Source organism: Lipomyces doorenjongii, assembly GCF_038497915.1.
Source record: "Lipomyces doorenjongii strain NRRL Y-27504 unplaced genomic scaffold V1508scaffold_37, whole genome shotgun sequence".
In the NCBI taxonomy this organism is placed as follows: Eukaryota; Fungi; Ascomycota; class Lipomycetes; order Lipomycetales; family Lipomycetaceae; genus Lipomyces; species Lipomyces doorenjongii.
The window spans coordinates 136,536-149,663 of record NW_027118104.1 but is presented as its reverse complement, the minus strand read 5'-3'; the positions used below and the strand labels follow the sequence as shown (position 1 = coordinate 149,663).

At 45.0% G+C, this 13,128-nt stretch overlaps 7 protein-coding genes and 1 non-coding gene across 8 annotated transcripts; 5 read left to right on the top strand and 3 right to left on the bottom strand.

The window, feature by feature from the left end:
• The first annotated feature begins 244 nt into the window (after positions 1-244).
• On the top strand, positions 245-1,083 carry V1508DRAFT_372874 (Prefoldin). The gene is made up of 4 exons (XM_066937515.1): positions 245-511; positions 619-814; positions 870-930; positions 984-1,083. Exons 1-4 carry the CDS (start codon positions 445-447, stop codon positions 1,026-1,028), a joined length of 369 nt encoding a protein of 122 aa, XP_066794884.1. The 5' UTR covers positions 245-444; the 3' UTR covers positions 1,029-1,083.
• Positions 1,050-1,811, bottom strand: V1508DRAFT_420445 (uncharacterized protein). The gene is made up of 3 exons (XM_066940754.1): positions 1,609-1,811; positions 1,265-1,545; positions 1,050-1,208 (listed from the first exon to the last, which is right to left on the bottom strand). The coding sequence occupies exons 1-3, from the start codon at positions 1,644-1,646 to the stop codon at positions 1,123-1,125; spliced, it is 405 nt and encodes a 134-aa protein (XP_066794883.1). The 5' UTR covers positions 1,647-1,811; the 3' UTR covers positions 1,050-1,122.
• A 930-nt stretch (positions 1,812-2,741) lies between these two features.
• Positions 2,742-4,520, top strand: V1508DRAFT_181009 (uncharacterized protein). The gene is made up of 2 exons (XM_066936131.1): positions 2,742-2,891; positions 2,945-4,520. Exons 1-2 carry the CDS (start codon positions 2,798-2,800, stop codon positions 4,414-4,416), a joined length of 1,566 nt encoding a protein of 521 aa, XP_066794882.1. The 5' UTR covers positions 2,742-2,797; the 3' UTR covers positions 4,417-4,520.
• A 145-nt stretch (positions 4,521-4,665) lies between these two features.
• Positions 4,666-6,660, bottom strand: V1508DRAFT_462783 (uncharacterized protein). The gene is made up of 3 exons (XM_066942847.1): positions 6,406-6,660; positions 5,971-6,349; positions 4,666-5,915 (listed from the first exon to the last, which is right to left on the bottom strand). Exons 2-3 carry the CDS (start codon positions 6,269-6,271, stop codon positions 5,011-5,013), a joined length of 1,206 nt encoding a protein of 401 aa, XP_066794881.1. The 5' UTR covers positions 6,272-6,349; positions 6,406-6,660; the 3' UTR covers positions 4,666-5,010.
• Positions 6,661-7,113: 453 nt separating this feature from the next.
• Positions 7,114-7,209, top strand: V1508DRAFT_t65. The gene has a single exon. It is a non-coding gene; the product is annotated as a tRNA-Ala (tRNA).
• A 181-nt stretch (positions 7,210-7,390) lies between these two features.
• V1508DRAFT_372867 (kinetochore protein Mis14 like-domain-containing protein) lies at positions 7,391-8,669 on the top strand. The gene is made up of 4 exons (XM_066937514.1): positions 7,391-7,746; positions 7,829-7,952; positions 8,026-8,321; positions 8,384-8,669. Exons 1-4 carry the CDS (start codon positions 7,525-7,527, stop codon positions 8,459-8,461), a joined length of 720 nt encoding a protein of 239 aa, XP_066794880.1. The 5' UTR covers positions 7,391-7,524; the 3' UTR covers positions 8,462-8,669.
• V1508DRAFT_420434 (uncharacterized protein) lies at positions 8,670-10,878 on the top strand. Its single transcript, XM_066940753.1, has 3 exons — positions 8,670-9,880; positions 9,938-10,401; positions 10,453-10,878. Exons 1-3 carry the CDS (start codon positions 8,860-8,862, stop codon positions 10,732-10,734), a joined length of 1,767 nt encoding a protein of 588 aa, XP_066794879.1. The 5' UTR covers positions 8,670-8,859; the 3' UTR covers positions 10,735-10,878.
• On the bottom strand, positions 10,763-12,935 carry V1508DRAFT_420430 (armadillo-type protein). The gene is made up of 5 exons (XM_066940752.1): positions 12,403-12,935; positions 11,934-12,352; positions 11,819-11,885; positions 11,645-11,765; positions 10,763-11,596 (listed from the first exon to the last, which is right to left on the bottom strand). The coding sequence occupies exons 1-5, from the start codon at positions 12,703-12,705 to the stop codon at positions 10,875-10,877; spliced, it is 1,632 nt and encodes a 543-aa protein (XP_066794878.1). The 5' UTR covers positions 12,706-12,935; the 3' UTR covers positions 10,763-10,874.
• Between the last annotated feature and the right edge of the window lie 193 nt (positions 12,936-13,128).

The following is a 13,128-nucleotide window of genomic DNA, read 5'->3' as shown; positions in this document are numbered from 1 at the left end:
GCAGCCGACATTTTATTCGTTGCGAATGAAAGTTTATTCTGCGAATTGCGAATACGAATGCGAATAGAGAAAATTGTATTCGTGTCCAGCCCTATCGCTATTAAGCGGGACAGCCAACTCGTGATAATTAGCATTATTAGCGCTATATCACGGTATTCAATTTGAATAAATTAATCTAGAACTTTTGGTTCGTCTATGTTGCTCACAAGTACTGTTGACCCCCGTCCATTTCGCTACCTACCTAGATCAACCCTAAACCCTCTAATGGTCTCTCATTCGAATTCTCTCGTGGACCTAAGACCCACATCAAATATCGAGATCATCAATCACTAGCGGCCTGTGGCCATAAATCAACGTCAACAGATATCATTTTATCTACTGAGAACCCTATTGACATCAGTTAATCTCGATTTAAATTAAATTCCAGAATTCCGTCAATCAAAAATGGCTGACGCTACTGCGCAATCCGCATACGAGAAACTTACCGAGGAATTTCGCAACACGCAATCAGGTACTACTCTTCATCGCAATATCTTCTATTGTTATTCCATCATAGAGAAACAGATATTATAAGAGTGGACTGGTGGCGATTGATAGTAATGTATTAACTGGGAGTAGATTTATCCTCATACATCGAATCGCGACAAAAACTCGAATCACAACTGCAAGAGAACAAAATCGTCCAAAAAGAATTTTCGATATTAGACGATCATTCCAAGATTTATAAACTCATCGGTCCGGTCCTTGTACCGCAGGACAAAGGCGAGGCTGTCATGAATGTTGACAAACGGTTGGAATTTATTGAGTCTGAGATGTGAGAATTTGTCGTTGGAATAGTTTAATGAATTGCCATGCTGATCGTGTTTTAGAAAACGCATAGAGGGACAGATTAATGATACGCGGGCAAAGAGTGACAAAAAGCGTGCCGAGGTATGTCGTGTTTGGCTATATTGTGCGATGTTGGAAGTACTCACTGGTTATAGTTAATATCATTTCAGGCTCAGCTGCAGGAAAAGGCTAGGAATTAAGCTCGTGTAACATAGAAATTGTCTATGGCTGTAATATAATTAAACATCGTAACAAATCCTATAGGCGTTGACACTACGCTCTATTTCGCTTCATTTATTTGCTTGTTGCTATTGAAGGATCTATCTTTGGAATATTCGCAACCTCGTTGATATGCAGAATCTTTACAAACGAACCGGGCACTATTTCAACATTAGCCTGATCACGCTTGTCAAACCTATTCCAGAAGATCGCTCACCTTGTCTAGCATTCCCCTTTCCATCCGGACACAAAACCTTTATCTTCGCAGCAGTGGCCTCCTCCTCCCTATTCTCCACAATCGCAAAGTCAGTCCCATCATGTTCAAACTTCGCCTCCGGATTAATGATCGAGGGCACAGGAATCCGCGACGGTAGATTCTTGCGCATAGATTTGGGAACTTTGAACAGCCACAACTCTTTCTCGCCTTTCGTCAGATTGGAGTATGACAATGTACTTGAGGATTGTGGCAGGGGCTTGAAGTTAGTAGGCGGTGCGTATCTTTTATTTTTTTCCTTTCGTTAGTGTCCACTATGATCAAAAATGAAATTCACAATGACTTACTCTTCGGACTCGGAGAACGATTCGCCATCTGACGACATTGTGGAATGTCTCTCACCTCGAAAATTCTTTATCAATATACAACAACACTCCTATTTGTATTTTAACTAATCGCTACTGAAATCAACACCCTAGATATATATGGCGATAATAGCATCTTCTACCATCCCAATTGGGACCAAGGACCCTAAAAAAATTTAATCGTTGCCGCCATACGTCACGTCCTGCCTTTTTGATCCGGGTAACAAGCTCGGCTTTTCTCCCAACACCGGCAGAAAAAAGAACGGAATAATTTCCAACTTCACGCTAGACCGAGAACTTATAGAACGAATATAGGAACTTCGTTCGGTTGCATGCGTTGTGTGAGTCAATTTTGCAGGGAGAAAGGTAATAGAGTGCGCGGAGATTGAGAATTTGAGATAATTCGGCCTCGCGTGAGGTACCCGAAAGTGGATATGCTGCGCCAGGCTAGAATAGGATGGATGTTTCTATTTGAAAAGATGTCACGGTCGCCGCACGCTGTTAGAAGGCAGGGTATATCGTGTTTACAACATATGGTGCGGAGGAGGAATTTGAGAACTTCTGCCGCGGTGACCAGATGGGCGGCGAATGATATAGGGAGACGCGACCATGAAGGTGTGGAAGGTGATTTCATGTGGACACAGGCTGGCGCGAATACTTATTCGCGGACAAATTTGGCGGATCAGAAAAATGCTATGATGAAGAATCCCGAAAAGGTAGCGTATTTATTGCTTATATACAAGATAGTGACCCTGGACTAATTCCGCACACCAGGCATTCCAGGTTCGATTGGACGATCAGGAAATCGACTCCGCCTATGCAAGCTTATTTCCTGCGGTCAGCACGAATAACCTGATGTTCTTTCCGCAAGCAACGGCTAAATCACTTGCTCTACCCGGCGCGATCCAGGACCGGGTAAATGATGAGCAGGTTCTGGCTGTTCGGGATGCGAAGCGCGATTGGGATTCGATAGTGACCAAGTTGTCCGAGACGGGTCTGAATGGGATCTTACGGGATGATGTGACGCAGTTTGTTAATTTGCTGCCGGTGGACGTGCGTGCGCGTCGTGGCGAGGAGTTGATGAATATGATCAAAGTAGGTTTGGCCCATGTAGCGTGCTGCTTTTGCAGGAGATCTATGCTGAGAATTTGTGCAGTCTAGCAACGTCAAAATGAGCAGATATTTATACGATAGCTTTATTGGTGGATACGCCGAAACGAAGAACAAAGATATGGTTGAAAAACTGGTGGATGAAATGCAGAGCGGTAAGTTCGTGTGGGAGTAACCAATGTGAAAGATGCGACTAACTGGCGATTAGAGGGCTTTGAGCCGCGAGAGCATACATATACACACATACTCAAACTTCACTACCATCTACGCGATTTCAAGGCAATGGCAAACATCGTCGACACCATGAGCCAGGAAGGTCTAGAAATGAACTTGGACCATTACTCGCTGCTAATGCGCATGTGTTTCAAAACGCGACGACTGCGCGAACTGTTCCAGATCTTCGACTTGCTAAAATTCCGTGCTACAACCAACCTGCCTGACGAGCGGATATACTCCATCGCGATTGGCGCGTGCGGTGCGATGAAGGACACCGAACGTGCGCTGGATTTGTACAAAGAGATGACAACGAGGCCGCTGCATCCACTTGAACCAAATCAGATCATCATGAACGCATTAATCTACGCATGCTCAACTCGCCGCGAGTACCATTACCAGGCATGGCAGTATCTGTTGGAGGCCAGAAACCGGGGGTACCCAATGACTCAGTTTACCATCGAACTCATGCTGAATATCTGTGCGGTGGCCGGCGATGTCGCGTATGCGCGTCTACTACTGCTGCAACTGTATGTGGAGCCGTCGTTCAGACCATGTCCGCACTCATTCCAATGTTTATTCCGTGCGTACTCGATCTGCCTCAGGCGGAGGAGCTCGCTTGGTGCCAACTCAGCGCTCGACACGGATCTGGGCATGGCTGTCCAAAAAGCGCTCATCCCTGTCGATAACATCTTCAGTCACACCGACGCTGACCTCCCACCGTTTTTACCAGTCTCTCGAATCGCGAACGTTGACCAACTCCTGGCCGAAGCGCACGCAGTTATGCGATATCTCCAAGGATCACACCCCGACCTCATCGCCGACTTTGTCGTCAACACCTTTCTCTCAATCGCGTCGAACAATCACCAAAACCGCGAATACAGACTCTGGTTCGCGGAATCGACCTCGCCGATGATCGATCCCGAAATCTCAAAGGTAGCCGACTGCGCATACGACACGAATGTCCAAGGCGCGTCTTTGCCCCATCGCGTCACAGTCGACTCAACTTCCATTGACGAAGATGGCATAGAAATGCACACCGAACCATTCGACATCCGCTTCGGCAAGCCGGACCCCGCATTCACCGTCAAAGTACTCCGCAACAGATACATCTACCAAAGCGCGCTCGAACTTGCATTCCGAACCAAAGACTTCTATTTCGGTAAAGCCGTCTACGCTGAGCGTGAAGCTTGGAAGAAAACAAAGGAGTACGAGACGTTGCACCCCGAGGAGCGACAAAAAATGGATTTTAAGGCTGTGCAGTTTATGGTCGATATTTACGCCCGTGCTCATCTTTTAGACAAGGCGTGGGATTTGGTGTGGGAACATTCAGAATTCCCGTGGGTTTTTGATAAACATTTGCTGAGATTCCATACGCTGGCTAAACAAAGCGGACGGAAAGATATTATTGATAACATTGTGGAGCTTACGGCGGGGAGCCGAGTGAACGTCGACGAAGAGTTGTGAACGGTGTCCCATAGAGGTACTCATGCTTTCCTTTTGTACAATGCTCTCCCTCGGTTTTGGTGTATAAGCTTCGTCTCGTTTCATGTTGGATGGAATTTATTTGTTTGATTAAAGTCTTTTGGATTGGCAATGGATGAAAAGTTGTTTGATTCACAATGGACGTATCGTATTTCTTGACGCGCATATATAGAAACTGTTCATCATTGTATGTTCTGGGTGCATTCTTTGTCGTTGTCTATATGTACTACTCCCGTTTTCATTACGTCAATTAGTGCACACTATCAAAGAGACGTCGAGGTTTTTTCTGTAACCCCGTTTCATATTGTTCAAAAGTCTCGTACAACATTTGACCTACTAATAAGCAATACTGATATACAATCAAGAATCCAAACGCAGACAGCTGTTACGTAGACCAAAATTATACTTGAAATCGAAATACATTCCAGGATTGCATTGCGCAATCTTGAACATCATACAGGGCTCCCAGAAACGTTCCCGACAAATCCAATCCGCCTAAATTAACACCTAAAACCCTATTGACACCCAGCAACAAGAAATAATGGCACGGACACACACAGAATATATCACTGCACGCTACTTCAATTCCGGACTTTTAAGACCACCTACGCAGATCTGACGCATACGGTGCCGACTTAACGCGTCTTGTCTAGCAAACCCTTTTCCACATGGGCACACGAAAGGCTTCATATCCTCATGCGTCTTAGAATGTCTTCTTAAGTCGTGGTGCCTCACAAAGCGCGACCCACACGCTGTGCACAAATGCGGTTTATCGGACAAATGAGTTTGAATGTGCGTTCTGATGTTATATTTCCTACCAAATTTCTTGCCACAGTCGGTGAATCTGCAGATGTACTTTCCGTCCGCTCCTGGACCATCAACGTAACTGTCCAGGGTCTTGGTTGGGAGTTTGGAGTGCATGTCGTCCTCCACGTTGATCGTAAACTTTGCATTTGTAACCGGGTCAGCAGTTAATATCGGTTGCCAGACCGTATTCCAGTCCGCTTTCCGATAGGCATTCGGTGACGAGAAAGTCTTTCCTTGCGCTAACTCCGGAGACGAAAAATCCGTGATATCCTCTGTTGACTCAAATCCCGGTGATAATCCCTCCGATGGATAATCCGCCTCATAATCGCTTCCTGGACTTAACGCTGGTAAATCGGATGCTGGCTTCTTAAACCCATATGACGACAGAGCACCGCTCTGGTAGGGGATCGTGTTAGAAGGTAACACCGGGAATTCATAACTGCTATGCTCTCGCACGTAATAGTCCTGATTCTCATAATCCGAGTACTCTAACGAAACCTCCGTGGAGTCTAGGGACCGTAGGTTTGGGAGCAAGGATGTCTGATACGATTGCAATGGTAGTCGTGAGAATATATCATACCTGCTACCAACGTTGTTGTCCTGCTCTGGCAAGAAACTACTAACAGACGTCTCCGGGCTAATAAGTACCGATGAATTGCAGGAGTCAAAATACTCTGGATCACTTTAGTTAGACATTTCTCATTGAAAAAGAGCAAATTGGATACCAACTCTGCTGCGGCGGTGAGCTAGGCGGCACGCAAATTTGTTCATAGGCATGCTCTCCACCCGTGCTGCGTTGCTGACTCCACATTCTCTCCATCAGTATCGCTTCCGGATCCTCGACCGCAGAGCCGTAATACCGGTCCAAATCACTCCCTGACATCGACAAGTCCGGCGAGCTGTGATAAATCATCTGCGGCGACAGGGAAGATGGTAATTGCTGCGGAGGTATGTATTGCTGCTGGTGTTTGTCGAGGACCGGTGGGCGTCGCTGCTGTCGAGAACGACCTCGTAGCGTACCTAGAGACATCTTCTCTTTTTATATTTTCTTTAAATAATATATCGTGCTGAAATTGAATTTATAAATATATACAGATCGACCGGCGATCTAAATATCAGGAGTCAACTTCCTTATCCCTCAGGGCGGAAGTGCTTATTACTTACTTCTATATCAAGGAGAACGGAAACGAGCAATTAAAGCAGACCAGCTGCGATAACCAATCTCTAAAACACAAAGCAAATTCTAAATGCCCACGAGGAGCATAAACGTGATAAGCGACCAAGGCAAGAAACAAAGAGTGTGTGTGCAGAAAGAAAAAGAGAGAAAGAAGAGAAAGTCATAACAACGGTATCACACTCGAGGAAGCTTGTTGCGAGACATCAGCCACCGAGATCTTGAATCTGGACCGTTGAGACGGCGTGTACATCATTATTTTCTCTTTACCTGAATCAGGGCAAGGTAAATATAGGCTAATCGCAGATACGCTAAGAAACGTCTCACGTTATTCGTCCGATCTGAGTTCGCACAAAGTTAATTTGTTGCTATGGTAACACATAGGTGCCATGATCTGAGACCCACATCAGACGGATCTGGTGAGTGAGACCTATTGGTAGCTCCTGAAACTGATCTACAGAGCTAAATACCACTCATTCACAGATAACAGATAATCTGAAATGTCCTCTTATAAATGCCGTCTGGTTCTTCCTTATTATTAGTGAATGATATCCAACACTTTGATGACTTCGAAAACTTATATGAATGCTAAAACGCTTAATTACATCAAACACTTTTACATTTACTGCCGCAAATGTCAATAAGTTGGCCCTCTCTACATTAGTTGTATGGTTGACAGTTGATTTCCATCATAAGACGGGCATGTGGCGCAGTTGGTAGTCGCGCCAGTTTTGCATTGCTTCGGCGTTGCTTGAAAATACTGGAGGTCTCCGGTTCGAACCCGGACTTGTCCATTTATTTTTGCAATATTTATTTATGTTATAGTAGTTATTGTTAGACTGCACATATTTCATACAGCAGAAGAAGTTATACCGTATATTTGGTACCTTAACCCATCTGCAGATATGCTCGTCGGCTAGCTGTATGAATTCAGTGTGCATTTGCTTTGTGGCTTTTCCCTTTGTTACTATTTTTGCACGTAAACAAATTAATAAACAACCTCACCAGTAGTTCAACGGCAATACCTCTCCTCGAACACGGCGTCCAGCTGTCCGTGCAAACAAGTGCCTGACGAGATTTTTAATTGCTCAACTTTTTTTTTGTTTTTGATGGCGGCAGCTGAATCAGGGAGAATGATCCCGGAATTTGAAATTCGGCAACTTCATCACCCGCCCATCCACCAAAAACTTCAACTTGTCTCACAGGATGTCAGCTTTCTACAAAGAAAGTTATTGGATATTGCTAAAGCTAAAATTGATGGCAATTTCCCCCCTCAGCCGTCCGGGGGCCAAGATCCTTTGAAGGAGCAGGTTGAGGAGATCGTGAAGCAGGTATGTGGATGTGATACGCGTGCGCGTGCGCGTTGAAAGCCCGTCAAATGTGGGACACTAATGGAATCTAAATGATATGTAGTTTATCTTACGAACGATTGAGTTGTCAAAGTATGGTTTAGTGGTAAACGGGATAGAAGGTGCGAATCCTTCATTGGACTCGCTGATGAAAGGGGCAGATCTTGAAAAAGAGGAAGAAGCAGACAGTGAGTGACATACATACACTTTATTTTTGTCCTTCGATTTTATTGTTGAAGCGTATTATAATAACGGGAACAGAATATGAGCCTTTCGATTTAGAACTTAATGAGCAAGTTCGTGAACTGTACGCTCAAATCGACGAAGAAACAGTAGAAGTCACCAAACTACGACGCGAAGCCCCACTACGTGCTCTCGAAGCATACAAGTCTAAGTTAGATAGGCTTGACGAGCAGCGAACTAACGCCCAAACCGACGATCTGGCTATGGATGACGCCGACATTGCAGATATGAAGGTTGAGGAATTTCTACCTCGCCGAGAAAGTATTATCGCCGATTTTGAAAAACTAATTTCCTCTTTGAGGGAGATGAAAAAGGTTTGTGTATCTTACTTAAGAATTGAGTCTATAACAAATATGATGTGCTAATAAAGATACAGAGCGTACCTGCTGCTGCATCAAAGTTGGACAGAGCTGAAGCCGCAGTAACTCACCTCAACCATAGAAACAATAAATAGCTGATGTATGATAATGTGTGTACGATACGGGATACATGGTGAATATTGTTGGGATTTAATACGTTACCTGTATTTATTAGTTGAATTGATTGGCATTTAAATGCGGCTATGCGTGAACAATATTGTAATTAATGAAATGCCGGAGAAAATACGCGGTACCTACAAATTCTAGAAATCGTCAAGATACATGTTACACGTGTCAAGGCGTATTCTGTGGCCAAACCTCGGTTTTAACTGCGGGAAATGGATGCCGAAAAGTGCTGATATTGCCGACGCGAGCAAGATAAACGTTCCGTCATTTATCATCTGAGATAAAGCACGATTGTGGGCTATTGCCAATGCTCGCCGTTCGCCGCGAACTGATCATTCAGATCTAGGCAATCGAATTATTAATAGCCATGAAATATTCTTGTGTCGCTAGGGTGTACTTCTCAAATTGCGCCTGCAAGCCAGGATCTAAGTCGTCTCTCCACTTTGAGTGGCTACTCGCCCTCAGGAAATCAAATACCACTAGCACACCAATTCGGCAACACAGCACCGCTCCGGTCAACCATGTGTCAGCAATATCAGAAAACAATAAACTGAAAGAAGCACCCGAATCGGAACTGTCCGGGCCAACAATCCAGCCAAATTCTACACCAGATATCTTTGACTCACGCGATGTCGGGTACATGAAGCGCCGTCTCTCACAATTAGCTGAAGAAGCAAGTCCAATTAGAGACGATCCAATGGCTGGACAGGTACCGGATGATGAATTTATGTCAATGAAGGAATTGAAGGCTTTGGAAGAGCGATTGTCGGCCAAGACGTTTAAGCATGAACACGCGCAAGCTATAGCCGGCACACGATTACCGAAATCTGCGAGCAAACATACTCAGGATTTAGCATTTAGCAAACCATGGACTGGTAGGGAGTCTACGGAAGATGTGGTTTTAAGAATGTTAGTTGATTCAAACAAGCCGCTGCGGATTCCAATCGGTGGAAGTGGTCATCGAGTATATAGAGGTGCGTCTGCTTCTGGTGGCGCAGGAGCGGAGACCAGTGGAAGTGCTAATGCTGTTCCTCTCCCAAAGACGAAAAGATCGACGCCGGACTCAGTGCGACTAGCTCGCGCCCGAGAGCTGTCATTGGAGTACTCAATTGCGAAGAATACCGGCACGCTATCAGGCGGCGAGGACAAGGACAAGCAAAAAGATGGGACACCACTTGGACAAGTTGAAGAAGATACTGCATTTTCAAGATTATATAAAGAGCGATTTCGTGGTCCAAAGGCTATGCCAGGAACCCTTCATGGCCTCCGTGCTCTTGCGGACGAGCGAATTGAAGAGGCTAGATCGCGGGGCCAATTCAATAATCTACCGAGGGGCGAGAAGCTGGACATGGATGCGAGAATCTCTTCGCCATTTTTAGATACAACAGGCAAGTTCGGTCCCTTGAATATCATTATATGAACAAAACTAATACTGAAGACTTAAGAATTCTTCTTGAACAGAATTATCCAAAGACAAGATGTACAGCCCCCGTGGATTGAAAAGCAGGCCACTATTCAGCAGGATCTCAGACGCTTTAGGATAGGCCTTCGCGAGAGCTGGAAACGCCATGCTATGCAATTAATTGCGGCAACGAGCCCAAATCTAGAGGCGCAAATGGCTCGAGCAAGGAAATATGCCGAAGCTGAACGAGCTAAGGCGGAGCGATTGGGCCTTTATACCGAGAAGGTCAAAGACGTAGGTGAAAGTACACAGCAGATGGAAGAAGGTGTTCCTGCAGGCGAGGTCGCAACTTCCGCAGAAACCGATGATCTTCGTGAGGAGCCTGTAGCGCCCACGGGATCCACGTTTGCCCTATTGCGTAAGGATGATTGGGAATCCATTGAGCATAAATACCATGTGCTTTCAGTGAAGACACTGAACGATAGCATTCGAAGTTATAATTTGATGGTAGGAGCGTTTATATTTACTCTGACAAATGGAACTTAGCTCACTTACTAGGCTCCCGGACCGGCTCGCCGCTCTTACCTGATGTTAGAAAGAGAATTAAGGTTATGCTATGCAGAAGTAGCTTCACTCTTAGCCGATTCCCTGAAAGAAAGGCATGAACTGATTAAGTCCGGGCGAACTACATTTACTCTTAAGAAAACTGAGAATATGGGATCAATTGTGGACAATCTTTTCGGGGAGAAGGTCGCCATCATGGAAAAGACTGGTAACGAGTATGGGCTGAAGGAGCTATTTAGGGATCTTTTCTTCAGAAAGAAGTCTTCATCTCTATAGTATGAAGGTGTGTACATATAAATGTTGGCTATAGACTAGGGATTTGGGTATCTTGAATGTTTCGGAGTAGTTTGGGACCTTGGCCTTCCGCTCGTTATTTAATTACTTAGTTACTATGAAATGCACTTTACTTCACATCATTAATTCCACGGATCCGCTGCTGCGTCATGTTTCTGTGATTCCGGACCGGAAAGAGAAATATCAACTTCCGGCAAAGTGAATAGATCCTGCGACAGCACAGTCTTTATCGGGAATGTTGGTACTACTCTTAGGAGATTATCAAGCGGAGCCTCTCCATCTCTTCTCATACCAGTTCTCATGTATTCTGTATTCCAACCATCTGTGAACGCTAATGCTATTAGTGTCTCCAAATTAATATGGAGACTCTTCGAATGAAGTCCACTGGTAGCTCTTAGGTACTTGCCGATAAGACTCTCAAAGCCGCTATCTTTCATTTGTTTTCGAATACAATTCCTCTCACTTCGGGTCGGCACTGAGGCAAGGATGAGATTAAATAAATCGATATGAAAGGCTAGGTACTCAATTGCGTCTCTTTCCACACCTGAGATATACCCGCCATCACACACGTGGCCGACACCCGACCTTTGCCTTACAAATACCTGCTCAGGTTTGATAGAAAAAAGCCTGATCTGGTAACTTGTGTGTATGAATACCCAAAACACGTCACGAACGACATTACCGCATTCCAGACACCAATTCTTGTACGGTCGTCGACGATGACTGACTTCGATGAACGTTGGGGCCAGCTTTTCAGCTGGCTGCGTTGGATCTTCAAGATATGATAGAATGGACTTGCATCTGTGATAGCGTTCCTCTTGGTGGGCAGTGGAAATGTAGATCGCTAATGTGGTTAGCGTTGGCAAGAATCTCTATATAAAGTTCTAGATACCAATGAGTGAAACTATTAGACCTCGGTCAGCAAAATACGTTGGCTGCTTGTCTGAGAACATGAAATCAATCAGCCTTGGGAAAAGAAGCGGAGCAATGGTGGTCAAATGGTTACGCCCCATCTGCAAAAGTTGATGAGCTGCTGATAATATTAGTCGACTAAGAGTTGGCGCACCTCAAATTCGCTGATTGTCTTCAGACAGAGCATTAACTCATGAAAAAGATTGTCCTCCTTATCTTCTCTGTGCTCATCAGTTAACCCACTCCTCTAATTTGCGTTGCACACTTACCGCCACTGCAATTTTGTAAGTTCAATCAATAAGCGACTGATAGTATCGATACCATTGCGATTCAGAAACCGCTCCATCCACTGAAGTCTCTCACATCGCAACGACCTCTTCAGTTCTCTAGCAGCGTTCACAGAAATATCAGCCAGGGTTGTATCGAACAAGTACTCAACAAAATTATCAGGACTAGATAATACAATATTATTAGCGGGACTACCTTCCGCAGTCTTCTGTCGCCTTATTCGCTTGGGCGACCATAGATGAGTGTTTGAACGCATGACGGTCTTAGGCTCCCGGACGTGCGTGGGACTGATGATTATGGTAGGTGAAGGGCACATATCGTTATTAATTAAACTTCTCTTTACGTTGAGCTCAAGCTCACGCAGGTGTGGGCGCACATGTTCTGGAATTCCTCTAGAATCCTAAAAGTTTGTTAGTATGACCGAACGTTCTTGTGAAAAATGAAACTTGCAAGTAGTAGCTCAAATGCCCTGTCAATTGCAGTCGAATTCAGAAGTATTGGAGATTGTACCAAAGTACCTCCTATATCCTCTTTAACCTGCACTGGTACACCGCCAAAAACGTCATCGTCGTCATTATACAACTTCTGCCTTGGAGTTTTCGTTGGCGACGTTTGCATTGGCGTCATTTGATTTTTAGGTGATGATGGCATAAGTCGATGCATTAGATTTGATGGAGACATTGACAGTACATTCCTGACGACCTGTGAGGACATCGGAGTCGGACACTTCGCAGTACTTGTTGGTGACGCCATTTCTTATGCAAAATATGTCCGAATTATGTCGCAGCTTCTATGACAAACGAATTCAAAGCCAATTTACAGCGCAATAACTTCGAACGCAAGCCCTGGATTAGAAACTGAGAGATAGTTTTGCATATTAATGAGGTGTCGACGCCTGTGTAGATTCCGGCGTCCGGCGGCACGATGAGGCTGTTTACTCAATGCCTATCGTGGTTTAGCATCTGTCTGAATGGGAGTTACCGCGGACGCGTTGAATTCTCGTCTAAATGACTACTGTACCCTGGCCCAAAAGTGCACGTGCCGGTGTCCGTGCCAGACAACCGTTTGGGTTAGGGCCGAGTAGTCTTGTTGCCGCAGCGACGGCCAGTAAATAAAAGAAAGTTTAGCACAACACAACCTTTTAGAGTTCACACCCTTACGATTACCATTTTGTGA

What these genes read in the sequence shown, in the direction of transcription:
- V1508DRAFT_372874 (XM_066937515.1), top strand. Translation starts at nt 445, where the DNA reads ATGGCTGACGCTACTGCGCAATCCGCATACGAGAAACTTACCGAGGAA. An exon ending in GAATTTATTGAGTCTGAGAT is followed by an intron (nt 815 to 869) that starts GTGAGAATTTGT and finishes ATCGTGTTTTAG; the next exon opens with AAAACGCATAGAGGGACAGA. An exon ending in GTGACAAAAAGCGTGCCGAG is followed by an intron (nt 931 to 983) that starts GTATGTCGTGTT and finishes CACTGGTTATAG; the next exon opens with TTAATATCATTTCAGGCTCA.
- V1508DRAFT_420445 (XM_066940754.1), bottom strand. Translation starts at nt 1,646, where the DNA reads ATGTCGTCAGATGGCGAATCGTTCTCCGAGTCCGAAGA. An exon ending in TCGTTCTCCGAGTCCGAAGA is followed by an intron (nt 1,546 to 1,608) that starts GTAAGTCATTGT and finishes AAAAAATAAAAG; the next exon opens with ATACGCACCGCCTACTAACT. An exon ending in AAAGGGGAATGCTAGACAAG is followed by an intron (nt 1,209 to 1,264) that starts GTGAGCGATCTT and finishes ATGTTGAAATAG; the next exon opens with TGCCCGGTTCGTTTGTAAAG.
- V1508DRAFT_181009 (XM_066936131.1), top strand. Translation starts at nt 2,798, where the DNA reads ATGAGCAGATATTTATACGATAGCTTTATTGGTGGATACGCCGAAACG. An exon ending in GGTGGATGAAATGCAGAGCG is followed by an intron (nt 2,892 to 2,944) that starts GTAAGTTCGTGT and finishes ACTGGCGATTAG; the next exon opens with AGGGCTTTGAGCCGCGAGAG.
- V1508DRAFT_462783 (XM_066942847.1), bottom strand. Translation starts at nt 6,271, where the DNA reads ATGTCTCTAGGTACGCTACGAGGTCGTTCTCGACAGCAGCGACGCCCA. An exon ending in TAGCTCACCGCCGCAGCAGA is followed by an intron (nt 5,916 to 5,970) that starts GTTGGTATCCAA and finishes AAAGTGATCCAG; the next exon opens with AGTATTTTGACTCCTGCAAT.
- V1508DRAFT_372867 (XM_066937514.1), top strand. Translation starts at nt 7,525, where the DNA reads ATGGCGGCAGCTGAATCAGGGAGAATGATCCCGGAATTTGAAATTCGG. An exon ending in AAAAGAGGAAGAAGCAGACA is followed by an intron (nt 7,953 to 8,025) that starts GTGAGTGACATA and finishes TAACGGGAACAG; the next exon opens with AATATGAGCCTTTCGATTTA. An exon ending in CTTTGAGGGAGATGAAAAAG is followed by an intron (nt 8,322 to 8,383) that starts GTTTGTGTATCT and finishes ATAAAGATACAG; the next exon opens with AGCGTACCTGCTGCTGCATC.
- V1508DRAFT_420434 (XM_066940753.1), top strand. Translation starts at nt 8,860, where the DNA reads ATGAAATATTCTTGTGTCGCTAGGGTGTACTTCTCAAATTGCGCCTGC. An exon ending in GCCATTTTTAGATACAACAG is followed by an intron (nt 9,881 to 9,937) that starts GCAAGTTCGGTC and finishes TGAAGACTTAAG; the next exon opens with AATTCTTCTTGAACAGAATT. An exon ending in TTCGAAGTTATAATTTGATG is followed by an intron (nt 10,402 to 10,452) that starts GTAGGAGCGTTT and finishes CTCACTTACTAG; the next exon opens with GCTCCCGGACCGGCTCGCCG.
- V1508DRAFT_420430 (XM_066940752.1), bottom strand. Translation starts at nt 12,705, where the DNA reads ATGGCGTCACCAACAAGTACTGCGAAGTGTCCGACTCCGATGTCCTCA. An exon ending in CTTACAAAATTGCAGTGGCG is followed by an intron (nt 11,886 to 11,933) that starts GTAAGTGTGCAA and finishes TGATGAGCACAG; the next exon opens with AGAAGATAAGGAGGACAATC. An exon ending in AGACAATCAGCGAATTTGAG is followed by an intron (nt 11,766 to 11,818) that starts GTGCGCCAACTC and finishes CAACTTTTGCAG; the next exon opens with ATGGGGCGTAACCATTTGAC.